Consider the following 19,043-nt stretch of genomic DNA (forward strand, 5'->3'; position numbering starts at 1 on the left):
GATGGTCTTGGTCATTGTAAAGTGTGTATATCTTTCATAGTGATGGTCTTGGTCATTGTAAAGTGTGTATATCTTTCATAGTGGTGGTCTTGGTCATTGTAAAGTTTGTATATCTTACATAGTGGTGGTCTTGGTAAGTGTAAAGTGTGTATATCTTTCATAGTGGTGGTCTTGGTAATTGTAAAGTGTGTATATCTTACATAGTGGTGGTCTTGGTAAGTGTAAAGTGTGTATATCTTACATGGTGGTGGTCTTGGTAATTGTAAAGTGTGTATATCTTACATGGTGGTGGTCTTGGTAAGTGTAAAGTGTGTATATCTTACATGGTGGTGGTCTTGCCAGCTCCGTTGTGTCCCAGGAAGGAGGTGATCTGCCCCTCGTAGAAGCCCAGGCTCAGCCCGTCCACCGCCAGCTTGTTCCCGTGGCTGTACACCTTCACCAGGTTCTTGATGTAGACGCCTGGCTCGATGTCGGACGGCTCCTCTTCGATGCACACCGCTGCGCACAAAACACAACATAGGCAACATCTTAGGAACAATGACGACGCATGGTTCAAACACATCGAGAAGAGACGCTGTAAATCATTGGTTCTCAAGAGTGGGGTCCGGGAACCCCCAGGGGTCCTTGAGGGAGTTCCAGGGGGTCCCCAGCTAAATGATGGATAGTTAGGAACCAAATGGAGCCTTATGGGTCTGTAACTCAGAGAGTGTACAAATGGAACCAAACGGGAATTACGCCATCCAAAGAAATAATCACTCAGCAACGTTATCAGATTTAGAAAAACACATCTAGCTCGGATTTCTTCTCCCATAGATTGCGTTCTTTGGTGAAAATGAGCTATAATACAATATACAATTGTAATTTTGTACCGTCAGCGTTTCCTTGCTTTCCAGAAGAGGCTGAGAGGTTCTTGTTGCACTCCTCTCCACACCAGTAGGTCTTAGTGAAGGGGAAGTACCAGGCTCTGGGAATCCCGTACATACCTGTTTTTTTTAGAGACAGTAAACATCAGTAAACATGCTGCCAATCGTCACCAACAGTATACGACGTAGACATTAACCCATTAAGACCTGAAGCCGATTCTACAAAATGTCTTCTAAATCTTAACAGTTTTTTGAAAAAAACTTATGATGCTTTGTCAGTGGTTCTCAAACTTTTTCATGTCAAGGACCCCCAAAATGATTTGACCGCGGACCCCCATCTAAAATATGTTGTTCCAGGGACCCCCAGAAGCAAAGATTTGAGTAAAAAATTATCGCTTTAAAAGAATATAAATATATTAATTTGCACACATTTTCAAGATTTTTCAAAAATAGCAGATCTACAAGCTCATAGCGCGGCACTCGGTGCCGCGCTATGAGCTTGTATATCTGCTATTTTTGAATAGCCAAAGTGTAAAATAATGCTTTTTTAGCTCAAATCAAAAAGTGACACAGACGCGTCTCCAGGTCTTAACGGGTTGTTAAATAACCACAACAACAGTATGCCCACAGACTCTCAATTACAATCATGGGTATTCCGGTGGAGCGTAACGTACCGGGGAACACGGCCTCGATGTACCAGGTCATGACGGCGTACAGGAAGGCGTCGAACAGCATGAGGCAGATGGAGGTGGTCAGGTTGTAGCTGTCCTCCTCCATGGGACTGGCCAGCAGGTTGGACCACTGGATGCCCACCCCCTGCTCCTCGAACAGGGCGAAGTACTCGCAGCCGAACCCGAACGCCACGGGTGACAGCAGGCTCTGAGGGAGAGGAGGGAGTAAATTATCAGATATAACACACTCCTTTTTTGGGGGTATTCTACCCGTTCAGCTATGGCCGGCCCTATTTTATCATAACCGTTCAGCAGTGGTGGAAAAAGTACACAAAATCTTTACTTAAGTAAAAGTACCAATACTGGAATATAAAAATACTCTGTTACAAGTAATAGTCCAGAATTCAAAATTTACTTGAGTAAAAGTACAAAAGTATTGGCATCAAAATGTACTTAAAGTATCAAAAGTAAAAGTACTAAATATTTGAAAATAGCAGATCTACAAGCTCACAACGCGTCGCGTCGCGATGCGACGCGTTGTGAGCTTGTAGATCGGCTATTTTCAAATAGCCTAGGTATAAAATAGGGCTAAAGTGGTTAATGTATGTTTTATAATGTAATAATGTATATCTGAAAAGTAACTAGTAACTAAAGTTTTCAAATAATTGTAGTGGAGTAAAAGTACAATATTTGCCTCTGAGATGTAGTGGAGTAGAAGTAAAAGTATTGGAAATTGGAAATACTCAAGTAAAGTACAAATACCTCAACATTTTACTTAAGTACAGTACTTAAGTAAATGTACTTAGTTACTTTACACCACTGCCGTTCAGCCAGCCCTATGTTATAGTACCCGTTCAGCTATGGCCAGCCCTATGGTATAGTACCCGTTCAGCTATGGCCAGCCCTATGGTATAGTACCCGTTCAGCTATGGCCAGCCCTATGGTATAGTACCCATTCAGCTATGGCCAGACCTAAACTCTATAATACTTGACATTATAGTCATTATAACGTGCCGTATAATGTGTTATGATTGCATTATACGTTGTTATGAATATTTATAACTGTAATCAGCACGTGTTATAAGCATAATACAATGCATTTCTACTTGAGTCATTATAATAAGCTTTATAATGTGCTATGGTTATGGTTATAAAGCGTTATGATTATTTATAAGCTCTTACAAATATGATTATAAAGGATTATGATCAGATTACAATGCCTTATAAGTATGTGTATAATGTGTTATACACATGGGATGCATAGCAAGTGCTACGGATTGTTTTATACAGTTATCGAATATCAATATATATATTTTTTTTTTTATCGATTAAATCGATTAGTTTGATTACCTGTTGCGCCCCTAATTTTAATCTACAGCTATTAACCACTTAAACCCCGGCATCCGTATTCTGGGAAAACTTGTATCCCTTTAAGACCTGAGGCCGATTCTGCAAAATGTCTTCTAACTGTTTTTTGAAAAAAACGTATGTTACTAAGTCAGTGGTTCTCAAACTTTTTCATGTCAAGGACCCCCAAAATGATATGTATTTGGCCGCGGACCCCCATCTCAAAATATTTTGTTCCAGGGATCCCCAGAAGCAAAGATTTGAGTTACAAATATTCGTAAAAAAATACATATATTCAAAGATTTGCACACATTTTTACGATTTCTCAAAAATAGCAGATCTACAAGCTCATAGCGCGGCACTCGGTGCCGCGCTATGAGCTTGTATATCTGCTATTTTTGAATAGCCAAAGTGTAAAATAATGCTTTTTAGCTCAAATGAAAAAGTGACACAGATGCGTTCCAGGTCTTAATGGGTTAATGCAGAGCGAAAACAGAAAGAAGTCACTAGCATAGAGCCCTGTGGGGCTCCAGGTCAACCACATAGGGTTGTGAGTGGTTAAAACGGTTGTGTACTCACCACCACCACTTTGGCGCCGAAGCCTATGTAGTCCTGCCAGGCTACGCAGAGCACGTAGGGCAGGTAGAGGGTGAAGTAGATGATGCCGCCGCAGGCCGCCGCCAGGTTGGCGCGGGAGAACAGCGTGCTGATGAGGAAGCACTGCATGATGGTCACCACGGCGAAGGAGGCCAGGAACAGGAACACCACGCCGGGGTCGCTGTACGGCAGCAGGTTACCCATCTGAGAGAGAGAGAGAGAGGGGAAGGAGAGGTTACACTTCATCCTGCCTGCCAGGCTTATGAACCTAATATATTACACACACACACACACACACACACACACACACACACACACACACACACACACACACACACACACACACACAAACACACTAGGGCATTCACAGAATAGTCGAATATTCGAATATTCGAATATCAAACCGACTATTCGACTATCAAACCACTATTCGACTATTCGAAAAAGAAAAAAAAAGAAAAAAAAAAAGCTTTTTTTTTTTTTTTAAGATTTTTTTTTTTTGTGTGTCTTTTCTAGAGCAGACACGCAGCTGTGAGCTCTGGTGTGACGTCAACTCGCATTCCTTGAGTCAAGTCATCAATGCCATTGGAAAAAAAAAAAAAAAAAAAAAAATTATTTTTTTAATTTTTTATAATCAAACCGAATAATCGACTATTCGAATACTTTTGGGTCGAATAATTCGAATATCATAAATCACTATTCGTTAATGCCCTAACCCACACACACACACACACACACACACACACAACAACAATCAGCAAGGTGGTCCGTTTAAATACGGTTCCCTCCTACACTAGTCTCGCGTTACCAGACTGTTGCCTCCCACAATTTTCAAATGTTTCCGGCATACAGTCTGGGACTCGGAAGCTCTGATCATGATTAGAACATAAACCGGATGTGGAGCCTCCTCTCCATTTCCATTTCGTCTTTACAGTCGCGCAAATTTATCCTAATAAAAATACAAATCATCTAAGTATACATAGCTTGCTGCTTAGCAGAAATGGTAATTAAAAAGTAAAGTAAAGTAAAGTAAAGTAAAGATATTTTAAAAGATATTTTCGTGAACGGAAGTGCCAGTTTCCTCTCTCGGATTTTGGGAGTTGTAGTTCCAGACTCTATATAGCATTCAGAGATTGTGGAATAGTTGTATGGCTAAGCGAGACTACTCCTACACTGTATCTCTGCTTTTTCAATTTTTCCACCACCCCAGCCTCCACCTTATAGTTCAGAGTCTTGCATTACTCAAACGTTTAAAGTGAATGTTGAACTGAGATTCATGTGTGCATGGCTCTAAAGTAAACCGGAATTCACTGTTTGCATTACATGGCTCTAAACTGAATTCAATGTTCTATGGCTTTAATTTTAAAATGCGTTCAAGTTTGCATGACTCAAGTTAATCTGATTAAATGTCTTGCTATATGGGGCATGCTTTTTTTTTGCATAGCGTTCTCTGATTTTGCTTAGCATGCTGCTTAGCAAAATGTAGGGACATCTTAACACATTCCATGCCAGACGTTAATCTCATAATGTCTCTGGTGAGTTAATCTCACCAGTGCCAACGTGTTACTGTTGTTTTTTTGTTTTTTTCACGTCGCCATAGACCTTGTTAAAATCCTTAAGATTGAGCTGTGCACTGTCTGTATACATCGGCGACATCTCACTGAATCTACCAGTGAAAACCACGTGTCAAACGGAGCTCCATGGTTGTAGTTAGAGCGGTTTACGTTAAACAGTGATATGCGAGGAGAAAAAACTACAAGGAGAAAATTCTGTTTCAGTTTTGTCATTAGAACGAGGGCCGACGCGTCGGCAAAACCGGATCCCAAATAATTCTGTTTCCGGTTTTCAAACCGGAACCGGAAATGGATCAAAAAATTCCGAAAGTGCACCTGGGGTGAAATCAACGCGAACCGGCGGTTCGCGTAGATCTACGCGATTGGCATTCAATGCCATTAATTTAGTAATACATTGTTAAATCTACTTTGACATGAGTGTTCCTGACTGAATTGTCTTTAGCGTCCTTTCCCACGTGGGTCAGAGACCCGGGTTCGAACCCCGGAGGCGTTAACACGTGCGTACGTTGCGCCACCCACCTTCAGGATGACGACCAGCAGGGCGGCGCTGATGAGCAGCGGGATCAGGCTGCTGATGAACCAGCTGAGCCACAGCGTGCCGTTGTTCAGCCCCATGATCCTCATGGTCTCCTTGAGGCGCGCCTCCTTCTCGTACACCACGCCCTTGATGATGATGGCCACCGAGTACATCCACGCCAGCGTCATGAACAGAGGCATGGAGCGGCTCATCACACGCAGGAACCTGTGGAGGAGAGAGAGAGAGAGGGAGGGAGAGAGAGAGAGAGAGAGAGAGAGAGAGAGAGAGAGAGAGAGAGAGAGAGAGAGAGAGAGAGAGAGAGAGAGAGAGAGAGAGAGAGAGAGAGAGAGAGAGAGAGAGAGAGAGAGAGAGAGAGAGAGAGAGAGAGAGAGAGAGAGAGAGGATAAGTTAAAATGATTTTTTGGTATCTACAGACAATCATCCATCCATCCATCCAACTAAACCAGTGGTTTTAGTTTCAAGGACCCCCCCCCCCCCCCATTAAAGGGATAGTTCACCCCCAAAACGACTTTTTTTTCCTATGGGTTAGTCACCCCATGGAGACTTGAATTCAAGGATATTCTTTTGTTTTTGTCGCATTCCTAAGACAATAATTTGATGTCCGGCAGTGGTTCCGGTAGGAGACACAAAGAGTCTCCTTTGTGTCTCCTACCGGTCTGCTGGTCATCCAATTATTGGCTTAGGAATGCGACAAAAACAAAAACATATCCATGAATTCGGGACTAATCTATAGAAAAAAAAGTAATCTTTTGGGTGAACTATCCCTTTAACTCTGAGAGTGTACAAATGAACCAAATGGACCCGTAAGGGTCCATTTGGTTCCATTTGTTCACTCTCAAGAGTTACAGACCTTTAAAGGTCCATTTGGAACTGCCTTCAAAGAGCCTTCAAGGGATAAACACAGAAGCACCCGGGAGGAAGTGGACTAAAAAGGGGGAGGAGTCAAACCGAGTTCCTGTTTCTACACATAAAAGGAGGTGGTGCCCCCACCTCCTTTTATGTGTTTTTTCCCCCCAATGGGTTCCCAGTTTGCGGTCCCTGGACTGGAGCACCGATCTAAAAGGTTTGCTCTTTCCCCAGTTAGAGGTCATCATCATCATCCTCTTACATGTCATCCACGTAGCAGGGGTACGGCATCTGCTGGATGTAGACCCCCGTCTTCTCCTTGGTGCCGGTCACGGCCCTGATGATGCCCTGCTCGATGACGTCCTGCAGGTAGGAGAAACCTCCCCAGATGTAACGCAGGTCCTCGAAGGGGTCCGCCCTGGGACCGGGGTCCCAGTACCTATACGATACACACACACACAGAGGTTAGGGAAGATTAAGATACCGGCACGTGACATGCACTATACTGAATAACAGTACATTTGATTTAGGATCTCTTTTAACACATTGAATGCCAATCGCGTAGATCTACGCGAACCTATTTAAAGCCGCAGCGTGCCAGTCGCGTAGATCTACGCGAACCGCCGATTCCCATTGAAAGTGCCCCAGGTGCACTTTCCGAATTTTTTTGATCCATTTCCGTTTCCGGTTTCCGGTCGGAAACAGAATTATTCGGGTTCCGTTTTTTTCGATCGTATCCGCTTCCTGTCTGGGATCCTGTTTAAAACTCGATTTTCTCGGTTGTTGTTTTTCTCCTCGCTGATCACTGTTTAACGTTGATCGGCTGTATCTACAAGATGGCGGCTCGCATTTGGAAACTGTTTTCGCTGGCCGTTTCTCACGGATCCGCTGTGTGTTTAGAACCAAATGAACGCGCACTTTTAACTTATTTAGCGAGGTCTGTGGCGACATGAAAAAAACAACAATAAAACGCTGGCACTGGTGAGTACATTATGAGATTAAACTCTGGCATGGAATGTGTTAATAACAAGATACTGATTTTTTTGTGCTGGTTTTGTTTTCCATTCTTTGCTTCTAATTATTTTCTTTTGCTTGTTGAGCTGCAATCGTGAAAGCCTGCATAAACATTCTCCTTGTTCTCCCTCTCTCTGCCACACCCCATTCTTTTTCCTAAAAACTAGGAATGATGGAGCTTACACAACAAAAAAAAACACCCACTTCGTTACACCTGCAAACATGTGATCTGACAATAAACTCTGATACCGATTCTGAATAACATGACAGTGGCCTCTGCAGTCTTTCACCAATATTATGAGGTAGAATCGTTTTTTTTATCAGTGTGTTATTGCAGTTGTTTAACCCATTAAGACCTGGAACTGTGTCATTTTTAGATTTGAGCAAAAAAAGCATTATTTTACACTTTGGGCTATTCAAAAATAGCAGATATACAAGCTCATAGCGCGGCACCGAGTGCCGCGCTATGAGCTTGTAGATCTGCTATTTTTGAAAATTCGTGAAAATGTGTGCAAATCTTTCAATATATATATTTTTAAAGCAAACATTTTTAACTCAAATCTTTGCTTCTGGGGGTCCCTGGAACAACATATTTTGATGGGGGTCCACGGCCAAATACATATCATTTTGGGGGTCCTTGACATGAAAAAGATTGAGCACCACTGATATAGAAACATACGTTTTTCAGAAAATTGTTGGGATTTAGGAGACATGTAGAATCGGCTTCAGGTCTCAATGGGTTAATCAAACATGTTGGGTTAAGCCGGCATCAATACAGAGGAATGAAAACGAGAGTAACCCTAGGCTATAGTGATGTGCTGCTATTAGCTTCAAACTAAAACGGTGTGTGTGTGGTCCGTAGTCCGTACCCGTCCTTAATCTTGTTGGTCCTCTCCACGTTATCGATGTCCATGCGGATCTTGTAGTTGACGTTGGGAGGCAGGTCGGTGCCGTCGCTGTTGGTGATGTCAGGAAACACGATGCCGGCCCAGAACTTCTGGTTGTTGAGGAGACCCATGGACTTGTTGACCAGTCGCTCCTCATTGGCCACGGGTTCCAACTTGTCTAGGTTCACACACTGAGAATGACAGCGAGAGAGAGAGAGTATTTAGGAAATCAATCAGGCCTTTGACCAAGACATAAAGTTTCTATTACTTGCTGGTATTGCCTGACCGCTCTGTGACCTAAGAATGATCCTCTGAGAATCACTCTGGCAATTGTTTATTTTTGGGTGGAAAAGAAAACACCTGTGAACTAATTACACGCCATGTCAGACTCTCTAAAGCAGGGGTCTTCAACCTTTTCAGGCCAGGGACCCCTAAACTGATGGGAAGATGGAGCAGGGACCCCCTACCTCGTAGGGTAGGGGGGGCTACCACATATATTGTATATTTATGTATACAATTGTGTTTTATATTGCCTGCTCCTATACGCACCTGCCACAGTAGGTGTGCAAAAAAAAAATCTCTACAAAATACATAAAAACATACCATGTTATTGTGCATTGTGCCTCCATTTATCTGTTTGCTATGGATTCATGTTATGTTTAAAGACAATTTGACATTTTGGAAAAAGAAAAAAAAAGTTTTTTTTTTTCAAGTTTTTTTTTTTCAAACAAAAATATTGTTTAATCAAACAACAATTTCGCGGACCCCCTGCAGTACATCCGCGGACCCCCTAGGGGTCGCGGACCCCCTGTTGAAGACCTCTGCTCTAAAGGCTTTTCTTATGACAACTTACGCATTAGTCCCCCTACTAAGCCAACTTAAGACATTAGTCTTGTCTAGTGCTGCATCCATACATGCTGAGAGAACGCTGGAAGACACTTTCCAGGAATCCCTAATACTCCATGCATGACATTCTTCCTACGGGAAGTCACTGACCTACGTTCCAGTTTCACAAGAGAAACATGATTTTTTTGTGCTTTACGATTTAACGTTGTGGCATCTGTTCGGTCAGTAGGTTAACGAGTTGTTGTTAGTGAGGAATGTTATGACCGTCTTGTCGGGTTCAAAGTTGCGATGTCAGTGAACTAGTCTTAAGGGTTTGCTCCCTTTATGTGTAATAAACGGTGGGAGAAGACAAAAAGGAGCCCAAAAGAGAAACAAACAACAAGGTCAATGACCTGGATTCAAACGCAGTGATTACAGTTCATTCATTGTGTGAAGTTTAAAGCCGACATACATTGCATATTTAGCCTTTATGTGAGTGAATGACTCACTGAATAGATCTCCAAACTGCAGAATGAACATCGATTAACCACTCAAACCCTATATACTTAGTTGACCGGCGTCTATGCTGGTTCTGCTATTATTTCCCTCTACAACAGCAGTGTTTTGACAGCTAACTGGTGTCAGGATGTTGTCATGTTTAACACACTGACCCCATTCAGACACAAAGACACATTTGATGAGGCTAAGCGATTGAAGATTTGATTTCAAGGCTTTCAATAGCCTTGACGGTACTGTAGCATCCTGACACAGATTGCATATAATGGGTTAGTTCTCTTGGCATATTGAAATGGTCTAAGATCTGGACAGTTACGCGTTTGTCTGACTGCCCTGGAGACGAGGACGTTTTAACATAATTACACATTTGTCCACAGAGGCAGACGATCATGTGAAAAGTATTATGTTTTTCATTTTATTTGAGGGTATCGCTTATTTGGGTCCGTTATGCGCTTTGTCCACACTACAGCTTTCTAAGAACAGCTATGTAAATGCAACAACACTTGAGCGGAGCGATTTTAAAAACAAGGTTAGTTTTTATATTTATTATAATTGTATTTTATCATTATTTGAAAATATATGTGGTGTTCATCCTGAGGCCTTCAAAACACGCACACGCACACGCTCGCACACATACACACACACACACACACACACACACACACACACACACACACACACACACACACACACACACACACACACACACAATCTCTAGGGGTGTGCCCCTAGAGATTTCACCAAACGATACGATACGATATTTGGCTCACAACTTCGATACGATTTCGATACGATACGATACACACTTTTTTATTATGAAAATATATGGGGGAGAGAAAATGCAAACAAATTATTCTGTTTTTGCATTATTCAGACGCAAACTTGTAGCTTTTCAGCTACAATAGCCGTTTTGAATCCAAATAGGGCAATAGTGTGACACCTGACCCGAAAAAAAACAACATGTTGTCACCCTTTTCACCTCGGGGCTGTTTTCAAGCCTGATTATTATTATTGTAAAAAAAAAAAAAAAAAAAAAAAAAATTCGTATCGCGATATATCGCGGGACGATATATCGGCACACCCCTATACACTCACAGACACACACACACACACGCACACACACACACACACACACACACACTGTAAACACACCTCCATGAAGCGTGAGATGGTCATGATGGCGTGGTCGGTCTCGTTGAACACCTCTCTCCAGGTGTAGGCGCCCACACGGACGTCCTCCGAGGCCTTGGACAGGAAGTTGGACACGTCCTCCACGCTCCAGTCCGTCCCGCTGAGGTGGGCCCGCAGGAACGCAGCGCTGGCGTTGTTCTGGAGCAGAGTCTGAGGAGGAGAACACACAACGGATCATTGAGAAGTGTTAATGTTTTACAGCGCTGTTTTTCCTTTTTATTTGATGATGGATTCCCAGATTGTACCCTCACTGACACAGTTACTATTCCAAGTTACTCACTGACCACCGGGTGGCAGTGGTGTCTATGTGATTCGCAGAGGGAAGCTTGAGTCCATGCAAAGACAAAGAGCCTGGAAAGATCTGGAAAAGCTGGGGAAAGCTTTGTTACATAACAGATGGTGGCCTCTTTTTCATCCATTTTTATCCACTTACTTACTTCTGTAAGCACCTTACAATGCAATGACTGCACATTTTACTTTATGTGGCAGAAGGGAGCCCTAACAGCCCTTCCCCACTATGTCCTGCTTTGATTGATTGATTGATTGATTGATTGATTGATTGATTGATTGATTGATTGATGAATTGATTGAATACTTTATTAGATGAAAATGTAAACAGCACAGAAGTACAGTAACACACGTGGGCTAAAAGGATAACACAAAAAAGTGTTATCCTTGCGACACACCACGAGCTTCGTAGTTCCCAGCTATTTTCATTAGCAACTATAGCAAGTGATATTTTTTGAAGATTTCTGGAAAATGCCCCCAAAGAAATATACAGCAATGCATTGATGCACTTTGTAAGTTGTACTTTTGAATACTTAGACCCCCATTTGAAAAGATATGCCTCAGGGACCCCCATAAGAGAAGATTTTTAAGGCTCTAGCACTGATTCTCAACCATTTAAATTTCGACGACGCCCAGTTTGACATGCATTAAGCTACCGACCCCCATTTGATGACATTTCTATCTCTGGGACCCCAATTTATATGGTAAAATCAATGTTAATTTAACTCTCAGAGTTACAGACCCATATGGGTCCATTTGGTTCCTAACTATCCATCATTTAGCTGGGGACCCCCTGGAACTCCCTCAAGGACCCCTGGGGGTCCCCGGACCCCACTTTGAGAACCAATGCTATAGACACAAGTACTAAGGTTGAGTACTTTGTTCCCCGCTGCCACAGAAATCCTCTGTTTCTCTCTCCTCCTCTATTGTCTGTTGTGGCTTGGGGTGGGGTGGGGGGGGGGGGGGAAATATAAATGAGGTCAAATCTTATTTGGCTTCAAAGGGCAGGCATTTTGAGCGACACGATTGTCACTCCTCCACATGTCGCCGTAATCAAATCAAGACGGATGATTGGACGCTTCAAAGACCTTCTGTGAGAGCCTATTAGAACGTTCGCTCCGTCTGCTTCCCTTATCTCTGTCTGTCTGTCTGTCTGTCTGTCTGTCTGTCTGTCTGTCTGTCTGTCTGTCTGTCTGTCTGTCTGTCTGTCTGTCTGTCTGTCTGTCTGTCTGTCTGTCTGTCTGTCTGTCTGTCTGTCTGTCTGTCTGTCTCCTGTTGTGTTTACACCAAAAAGAAAACTGCAGACGAGTACGACTGATCAATTAGCGATTAGCGAATGGCCTGTTTAGACGGACAAGCGTCAGTGTGTTCCATTTGTAATTCAATACTTCTCTTCTCTTCCACATTAGCCCGTCACCCGTTCCAGGAAAACATCAAAGTATATCGACTCCTACCAAGCATGTACAACCTTGGATAACAACTATCCTCCATTTCCCATGCCACGTCAGACGAGTAAATTATACTTTAGTCATGTTGACACACAGATTACTATCTTCAAATGCCCATACAGCCGGGAACATTATAGACTGCAACAAGCCTATGGCATTTTTTTGTTGTTGTGTGGGGCTTAGAGGACATGCGTGGGATGTGTGTGTGTGTGTGTGTGTGTGTGTGTGTGTGTGTGTGTGTGTGTGTGTGTGTGTGTGTGCTTTTGATAAATCTTTGTTTTTTTTAGGAAACGAATAATACCCTATTTTGTATTCCGTCGCATGTCTCGCAGAAGTAGCGAAAACAGCCAATCTACAAGCTTGTGACTACGTAAATATCTAGATTGGATCCATTGGCACGGTATCAGTTTTGGACGTACAAGGTTTACGCCCGACAGCAACAATATGGTCCGTGCACGAACTGGCAGAGCCACCAGGCAGGCAGGCACCCCCCATTATGTGTCATAATTGAACATTTTATCATTGTCAGCTACCCAGAGTCAACGACTGCAGGGTCTTCCGTTGTGCCAACAGACAATTAACGTCTGACATGCGGCGGCATGTTGCAACAGTCATGTCACCGTCATGTGTTCTATTACAGATGGCCTGCAGTTACATCATGGCTGGCAGACATCGCATCTTGCATCATTCGATTGCAAGATATCGTCTGTCTGTCCAAAACTGTTACATTTCAGGATTCAAATTCAAAAATAGAAAAGATAGCAGAGCTCGAAGCGCGCCGGCGCCGCCTCTGAAACATGCTGCAGATCTGAGTAGCTGCAGATCAGTGATAGGCTCTCTGAATGTCATTCATAAAGCCTGTATCTGCCCAAGCTTAATAAAATAAAATAACAAACGGGGGCTTCTATGTGCCACAGGAAGTGTGAATGCATTGTGCAGTGTGCAGGCGAATAGCACGGCGGGGCGTCTTACTCACCCTGACCAGGTCTATTTCCTCGCTGTTCTCCATGAAGCTCCACACTTTGGGTCTCATCTCCTCCCACATGCCTCCTAGATCCCTCAGTACGCCCAGCTCCTGAAAGGTCTTGTTCACCTGGACACACACACACACACACACACACACACACACACACACACACACACACACACACACACACACACACACACACACACACACACACACACACACACACACACACACACACACACACACACACACAATGACACAAATATTATGTCCGCTGTCTGACAAGTGGTGGCAGTGGTGGAAAAAAGTACTCAAATGTTTTACTTAGGTAAAAGTAGTTTGTCGTGCTGTGTGTTACCTCGTGGATGATCCTCTGAGTAGCGGGTGTATCGGGGGTGTAGAGGATCTTCCCCATCAACAGGGGCTTCAGGGCCCTCCAGATCATCCTGGAAATGGGACTGGACTCCAGGCTCCTCATCAGGTTGTTGCAGTACGGAGCTGGAGAAGATATAAGAACACATCAATATATCTCATCGTCCACTCGAATCTTAGCATCCATATTCTGGGGTGGAACATTTAGGCAAAAATAGCAGATCTACAAGCTCACAGATCTACAAGCTTGTGATCTACTAAAGCTAAAAAGCTATAAAATAATTAAAAAATAAATTACAGCTTATTTTTCATGACTTTGAAACCAAATGTTATATAAGTATATTATACTTACTTTTTTATTTTATTTTTTTAATCATTCTAATTTGGCTGGGTGATTTTTAACATATTATTTTGTGGTCTGACAAACTTTGAATACATAATACTGCTTAAAGGCCTACATATACTGGGTTAGGATTCTTCCTATTTACGGGCTCTTTTAAGTGATTAGCGGTCCAACTGGTGCACCAGTCTGATCTCACAGAACACGGTGAAATAGCGCGGAATGAAAATTCCGTAAATAGACAAATAGAAAACCCCGAAAAGCCGTGCACATGAGCCGCAAATCCTATGGTGAAATAACACGGGTTGCTTGAGAATGCGCGCCTCCGACATGGTCCAAAACGTAACAATGTCAATGGAGGAGATACGAGGTGGCTATGCACAGGTAATCTCTCAAGAACAGCTTCTGCACTGCGTTGGAATCTGTCGGGGAGGTTCGTCATAACGAGTGCGCATTCAGATCAGGAAGTAGGCCGCGCTTTACCCAATCACATGTAGTGGGCGGGATTCACATGTCCGTCGATCTTTCCCCCTCGAAACAAACCGAAACTAATTTAACAATAGCGTCCGCGGAGCAGACAAAACCACGGAAATATATTCACATTTTAACTTACTCTTTCATCATAGAAACAAGTGGGCTTATAACCAAAACGATCCATGTTCTCTGGGAGAAGTGGTGTTAGTGTTCCGTGTAGAAATATTGTTAGTGGGAATGAAAACATAGTCGCACCAACCGGAAGTGATGCGCTGAAGGCGCATCACAAACACCGGTTTCCTTGTGCTCTGGTGTTACGTTATCGTCCGCCCAGAGCCAACAGACATAGAACAAACAGCAGAGGGCGCTGTTTTTCATTTTCAGTTGGCGATGGGTTCCCAGATTGATGCACAGGTTTTCTAGTCGTCTATGTACGGAATGTCAATCCGTGCTATTTCATCATGTTGTGTGAGATCTGGTCGGGTGTACGCTCGCCGCAAACGACTGATGTCTCCGGCGTGTTAATTTAACTCTGAGCGTTTAACCAAATGTAACCAAATGGACCCTCATTTTGGTTTGACCACCATTTAGTTTGAACCACCAACTATTTGACCACGTATTTCTCTGCAAGACAAATAAATCAAATAACCGCCATCAAAGAGACGCGCGGACTCACTTGACGTGTTGTCGTACGTGGAGACGGGCTCGTTGTCGCTGTCGTTGCCGCCGTGGTTGCCGAACAGGGCCTTGTAGTTGTTGTCCTCGTACCAGTTGAGTGACTTGATCTTGAGGCCGCCGCCCTCTGGGTGGCCGCACACGATGCGGGACACGGCCTGGTACATGAGGTTGGGAGACACGGTGGCGTTGCCCGTCAGGTAGTGGATCTCCTTACGCATGTCCTTCCAGCTGTTCATGCTGGCCAGCTTTTGGAAAAGAAACAACAACGAGAACAAAAGGCAAACGTTAGCATGTTAGCCTAACCCTAACCCAGTGAAACCGGGGAAGCATCTGTGTCATTTTAGATTTGAGCGTTACAGCAACATACATTTTTCAGAAAACTCTTAGGACTTAAGGCGGTTACACACCGGCGAATATGCGAATATACGCAAAATTCAGACTCGTTCCGAATAATTAACCCATTAAGACCTGGAACTGTGTCATTTTTAGATTTGAGCTAAAAAGCATTATTTTACACTTTGGGCTATTCAAAAATAGCAGATCTACAAGCTCATAGCGCGGCACCGAGTGCCGCGCTACGAGCTTGTAGATCTGCTATTTTTGAAAAATCGTGAAAATGTGTGCAAATCTTTGAATAGATATATTTTTAAAGTGAACATTTTTAACTCAAATTTTTGCTTCTGGGGGGTCCCTGGAACAAGATATTTTGATGGGGGTCCGCGGCCAAATACATATAACTTTGGGGGTCCTTGACATGAAAAAGATTGAGCACCATTGATATAGAAACATACGTTTTTCAGAATAATGTTGGGATTTAGGAGACATGTAGAATCGGCTTCAGGTCTCAATGGGTTAAAAGACGCTTTTTCGCTTCGCTTTTTCGCTCCATGTAAGCTTGCATTGACTTAATAAGGTTTTAAAAAAAAACATATTATTCACATGAAAAAAATCGCCCCAGTGTGTAAGGAGCTTTTGAAGGCATTTCATTGCTGTCTGTCGAAAACCTCTTATCTCCATATTCTAACTTTTTGTGTTTCATTTAGACACTTCAGCTCAGAAATAACCAGACCGTTAATGAACCATTTACCATTTATTAACCATTACCATATTAACCATAACCCATATATGCAAAGCTATTGCATTCAAGTTTGGCGGTGTGACTCTGCTCATGTGATATTACAGATTCCTGTGCAAACATGTCACAGATCATTCCATCACAAATCCCCAGAGCAGAGCATTCAATTCAATTCAATTCAATTAAAGTGTCAAATCACAACAAGTTGTCTCAAGACGCTTTACATGTAGAGAAGAGACCCGACAATCCCACCCTGAGCAAGCAATTTGCGACAGTGGCAACGAAAAACTCCCTCTTAACTGGGAGAAAACGTCAGGCAGACCCTAGGCTCTAGGGTGGCGGCCTTCTGCCTCGACCGTGTCGGGGGAAAAGGGAGAGGGAGAGACAGAGGAGAGACAGAAAGCATAAAATATAAGCATAAAATACAGTTTAACATAACATTGAACCTTCAATGCATAATTAAACAACCACAATCATAGTACAATCCAAACACACAGTACAATACACAGAATCATAGTACAACACAGAATCAACCTATAACAATAATAACTAGATGCCACGGGGAGGAGGCCGGGGAGGTGGAGGGAATTTGAAAACAAGCAGCTGAACACACTGCTTAGACAGCGAAGTACGTAGACTGAACAGAGAACAGAGGCTGCTTAAATGAACCGCCCGAGTTGCCCTGTGGGTATGAGGGCGTGAGTAATTATCTTGAAGCGAATGAGAATGACAAGAGGTTGAACGTACTTGAACGTACTGACTTAAAGGAGTACGACTGTATAACTGATAGCGAATGGGGGGGGGTCCGGGGAGTGTGAATGAAGTACATAAACATTCTGCCTTCCGTGTCTACATGAACTATCGTGATACTGAATTTCTTTGTAAATTAATTCCCTATCATACTAGGCTACAGTGTCACACAAAAGCATCAAAAGTAGCGACCTTTGCTATTTTTGAATTTGAATCCTTAAAAGTAACAGTTTTGGACGTATATGTGGCAAGTATTTCTCTGGTGTTGAGAGAAATACTACCGGCCCTACTACTGTAGTATAGAGCCCTGGTCAAAGTACGTACTCCACATAGGGTTTAAGTGGTTAAGTGTATAAACAAAGAAAGCCTGGAAGAAAGAAGGTGTTTATGTGGTCTTGGAAGGTGAAACAGACGAGGTATTAAGGAGTTACGTGAGCTGAAGCCATATCCCTCTGCGTGTGTGACTGTGTGTGTGTGTGTGTGTGTGTGTGTGTGTGTGTGTGTGTGTGTGTGTGTGTGTGTGTGTGTGTGTGTGTGTGTGTGTGTGTGTGTGTGTGTGTGTGTGTGTGTGTGTGTGTGTGTGCGTGTGTGTGTGTGAGGGAGAGAGAGGTTGTGGAAATTAAGCCGCAACGTGAACCGAAGGAGACACCAGGGGAAATGTTTCCTACTGTTTCCTAGTAGTTACAGAGTGTTTACCTAGTAAAATGGTAGAGAGACCACCAGAACAAACAGAAGGGCAACACATGTGCACAACGTCACGTTACATTACGTCCTCTCTCTCTCTCTCTGATATGATATACAGAATGAGAGAAGGAATAGCCAAACGTAATATCAGTGGTGTAAAGTAACTAAGTACATGTACTCAGGTACCGTACAATTAAATTAATTAAAACTTTTACCATTTTGAGGTATTTTTTTACTTTACTAGAGTATTTCCAATTTTCTGTACTTAGTTCTACTCCACTACATCTCAGAGGAAAATATTGTACTCCAATACAATTATTTGAAAACTTTAGTTACTATAGTTACATTGTAGATTTTGATTATTATTACAAAACCACTTCCGCCCTATACACATTTCGGTCATTTGAAAATAGCAGATCTACAAGCTCACAATGCGTCACATCGTGAGCTTGTAGATCTGCTATTTTCAAAAGATTTTTATGCATTTTATACATTAGAAAACTTTGTGAAATGGGACATCATGCATAATGACTACTTTCTACTTAAGAAAGAGATAAAGAAAGATATAAAGAAAGATAGAAAGAAAGATAGAAAGATAGAAAGATAGAAAGATAGAAAGATAGAAAGATAGAAAGATAGCAAGGGGAAAAAAAGTGGAGAAAGGGAAGTGAAGGAAGGAAGATAAAGGAAGCTGGGAAGGAATAACTAAAGGAAGAAAGGCAGAAACAAATGAATATGAAATGCATGCAGCAGGTCTGGATATGTGAGAGCGAACATCAAAGAGGTGTGGGTGGGGGGGGGGGAGGGGGAGGGGCAACAAAGCAGAGACAGAACAAAGTGAGGTTACTGTCGGTCGTTCCTGTAATAACGACACCCGGCAGCAACACTCCAAACGATTTAACTCCTGCTCCGCTGCACCGCGGCGTCTCGCGTCTGAAAATAGCAGACCTGCAAGCTCACAAGGCACCACGTCCGCGGTGCCTTGTGAGCTTGTAGGTCTGCTATTTTCGTGCGACGGAAAATTAGGCTTTCCCCCAGTCATTGTGCACTGTCTGTCTGAGACAAACACTCTCTCTGTTCAGCAAGCGCTCACACGCA

General features: G+C 43.0%; 1 protein-coding gene across 1 annotated transcript in view; it reads right to left on the reverse strand.

Moving 5' to 3' along the window:
- Nucleotides 1-19,043, reverse strand: part of LOC308098580 (phospholipid-transporting ATPase ABCA1-like) — a 91,462-nt gene that overhangs the window by 24,400 nt on the left and 48,019 nt on the right. Inside the window, exons 9-19 of the mRNA XM_080446990.1 lie at nt 15,435-15,681; nt 13,931-14,070; nt 13,582-13,698; nt 10,831-11,019; nt 8,320-8,528; nt 6,699-6,875; nt 5,572-5,794; nt 3,461-3,682; nt 1,538-1,742; nt 870-983; nt 324-498 (exon numbers count right to left, since the gene is read on the reverse strand). Coding sequence (XP_080303116.1) covers nt 324-498; nt 870-983; nt 1,538-1,742; nt 3,461-3,682; nt 5,572-5,794; nt 6,699-6,875; nt 8,320-8,528; nt 10,831-11,019; nt 13,582-13,698; nt 13,931-14,070; nt 15,435-15,681 — 2,018 coding nt within the window. The remainder of the gene's footprint in view (nt 1-323; nt 499-869; nt 984-1,537; nt 1,743-3,460; nt 3,683-5,571; nt 5,795-6,698; nt 6,876-8,319; nt 8,529-10,830; nt 11,020-13,581; nt 13,699-13,930; nt 14,071-15,434; nt 15,682-19,043) is intronic.

Source organism: Gymnoscopelus braueri, assembly GCF_963280865.1.
Source record: "Gymnoscopelus braueri genome assembly, chromosome: 2".
NCBI classification, from domain to species: domain Eukaryota; kingdom Metazoa; phylum Chordata; class Actinopteri; order Myctophiformes; family Myctophidae; genus Gymnoscopelus; species Gymnoscopelus braueri.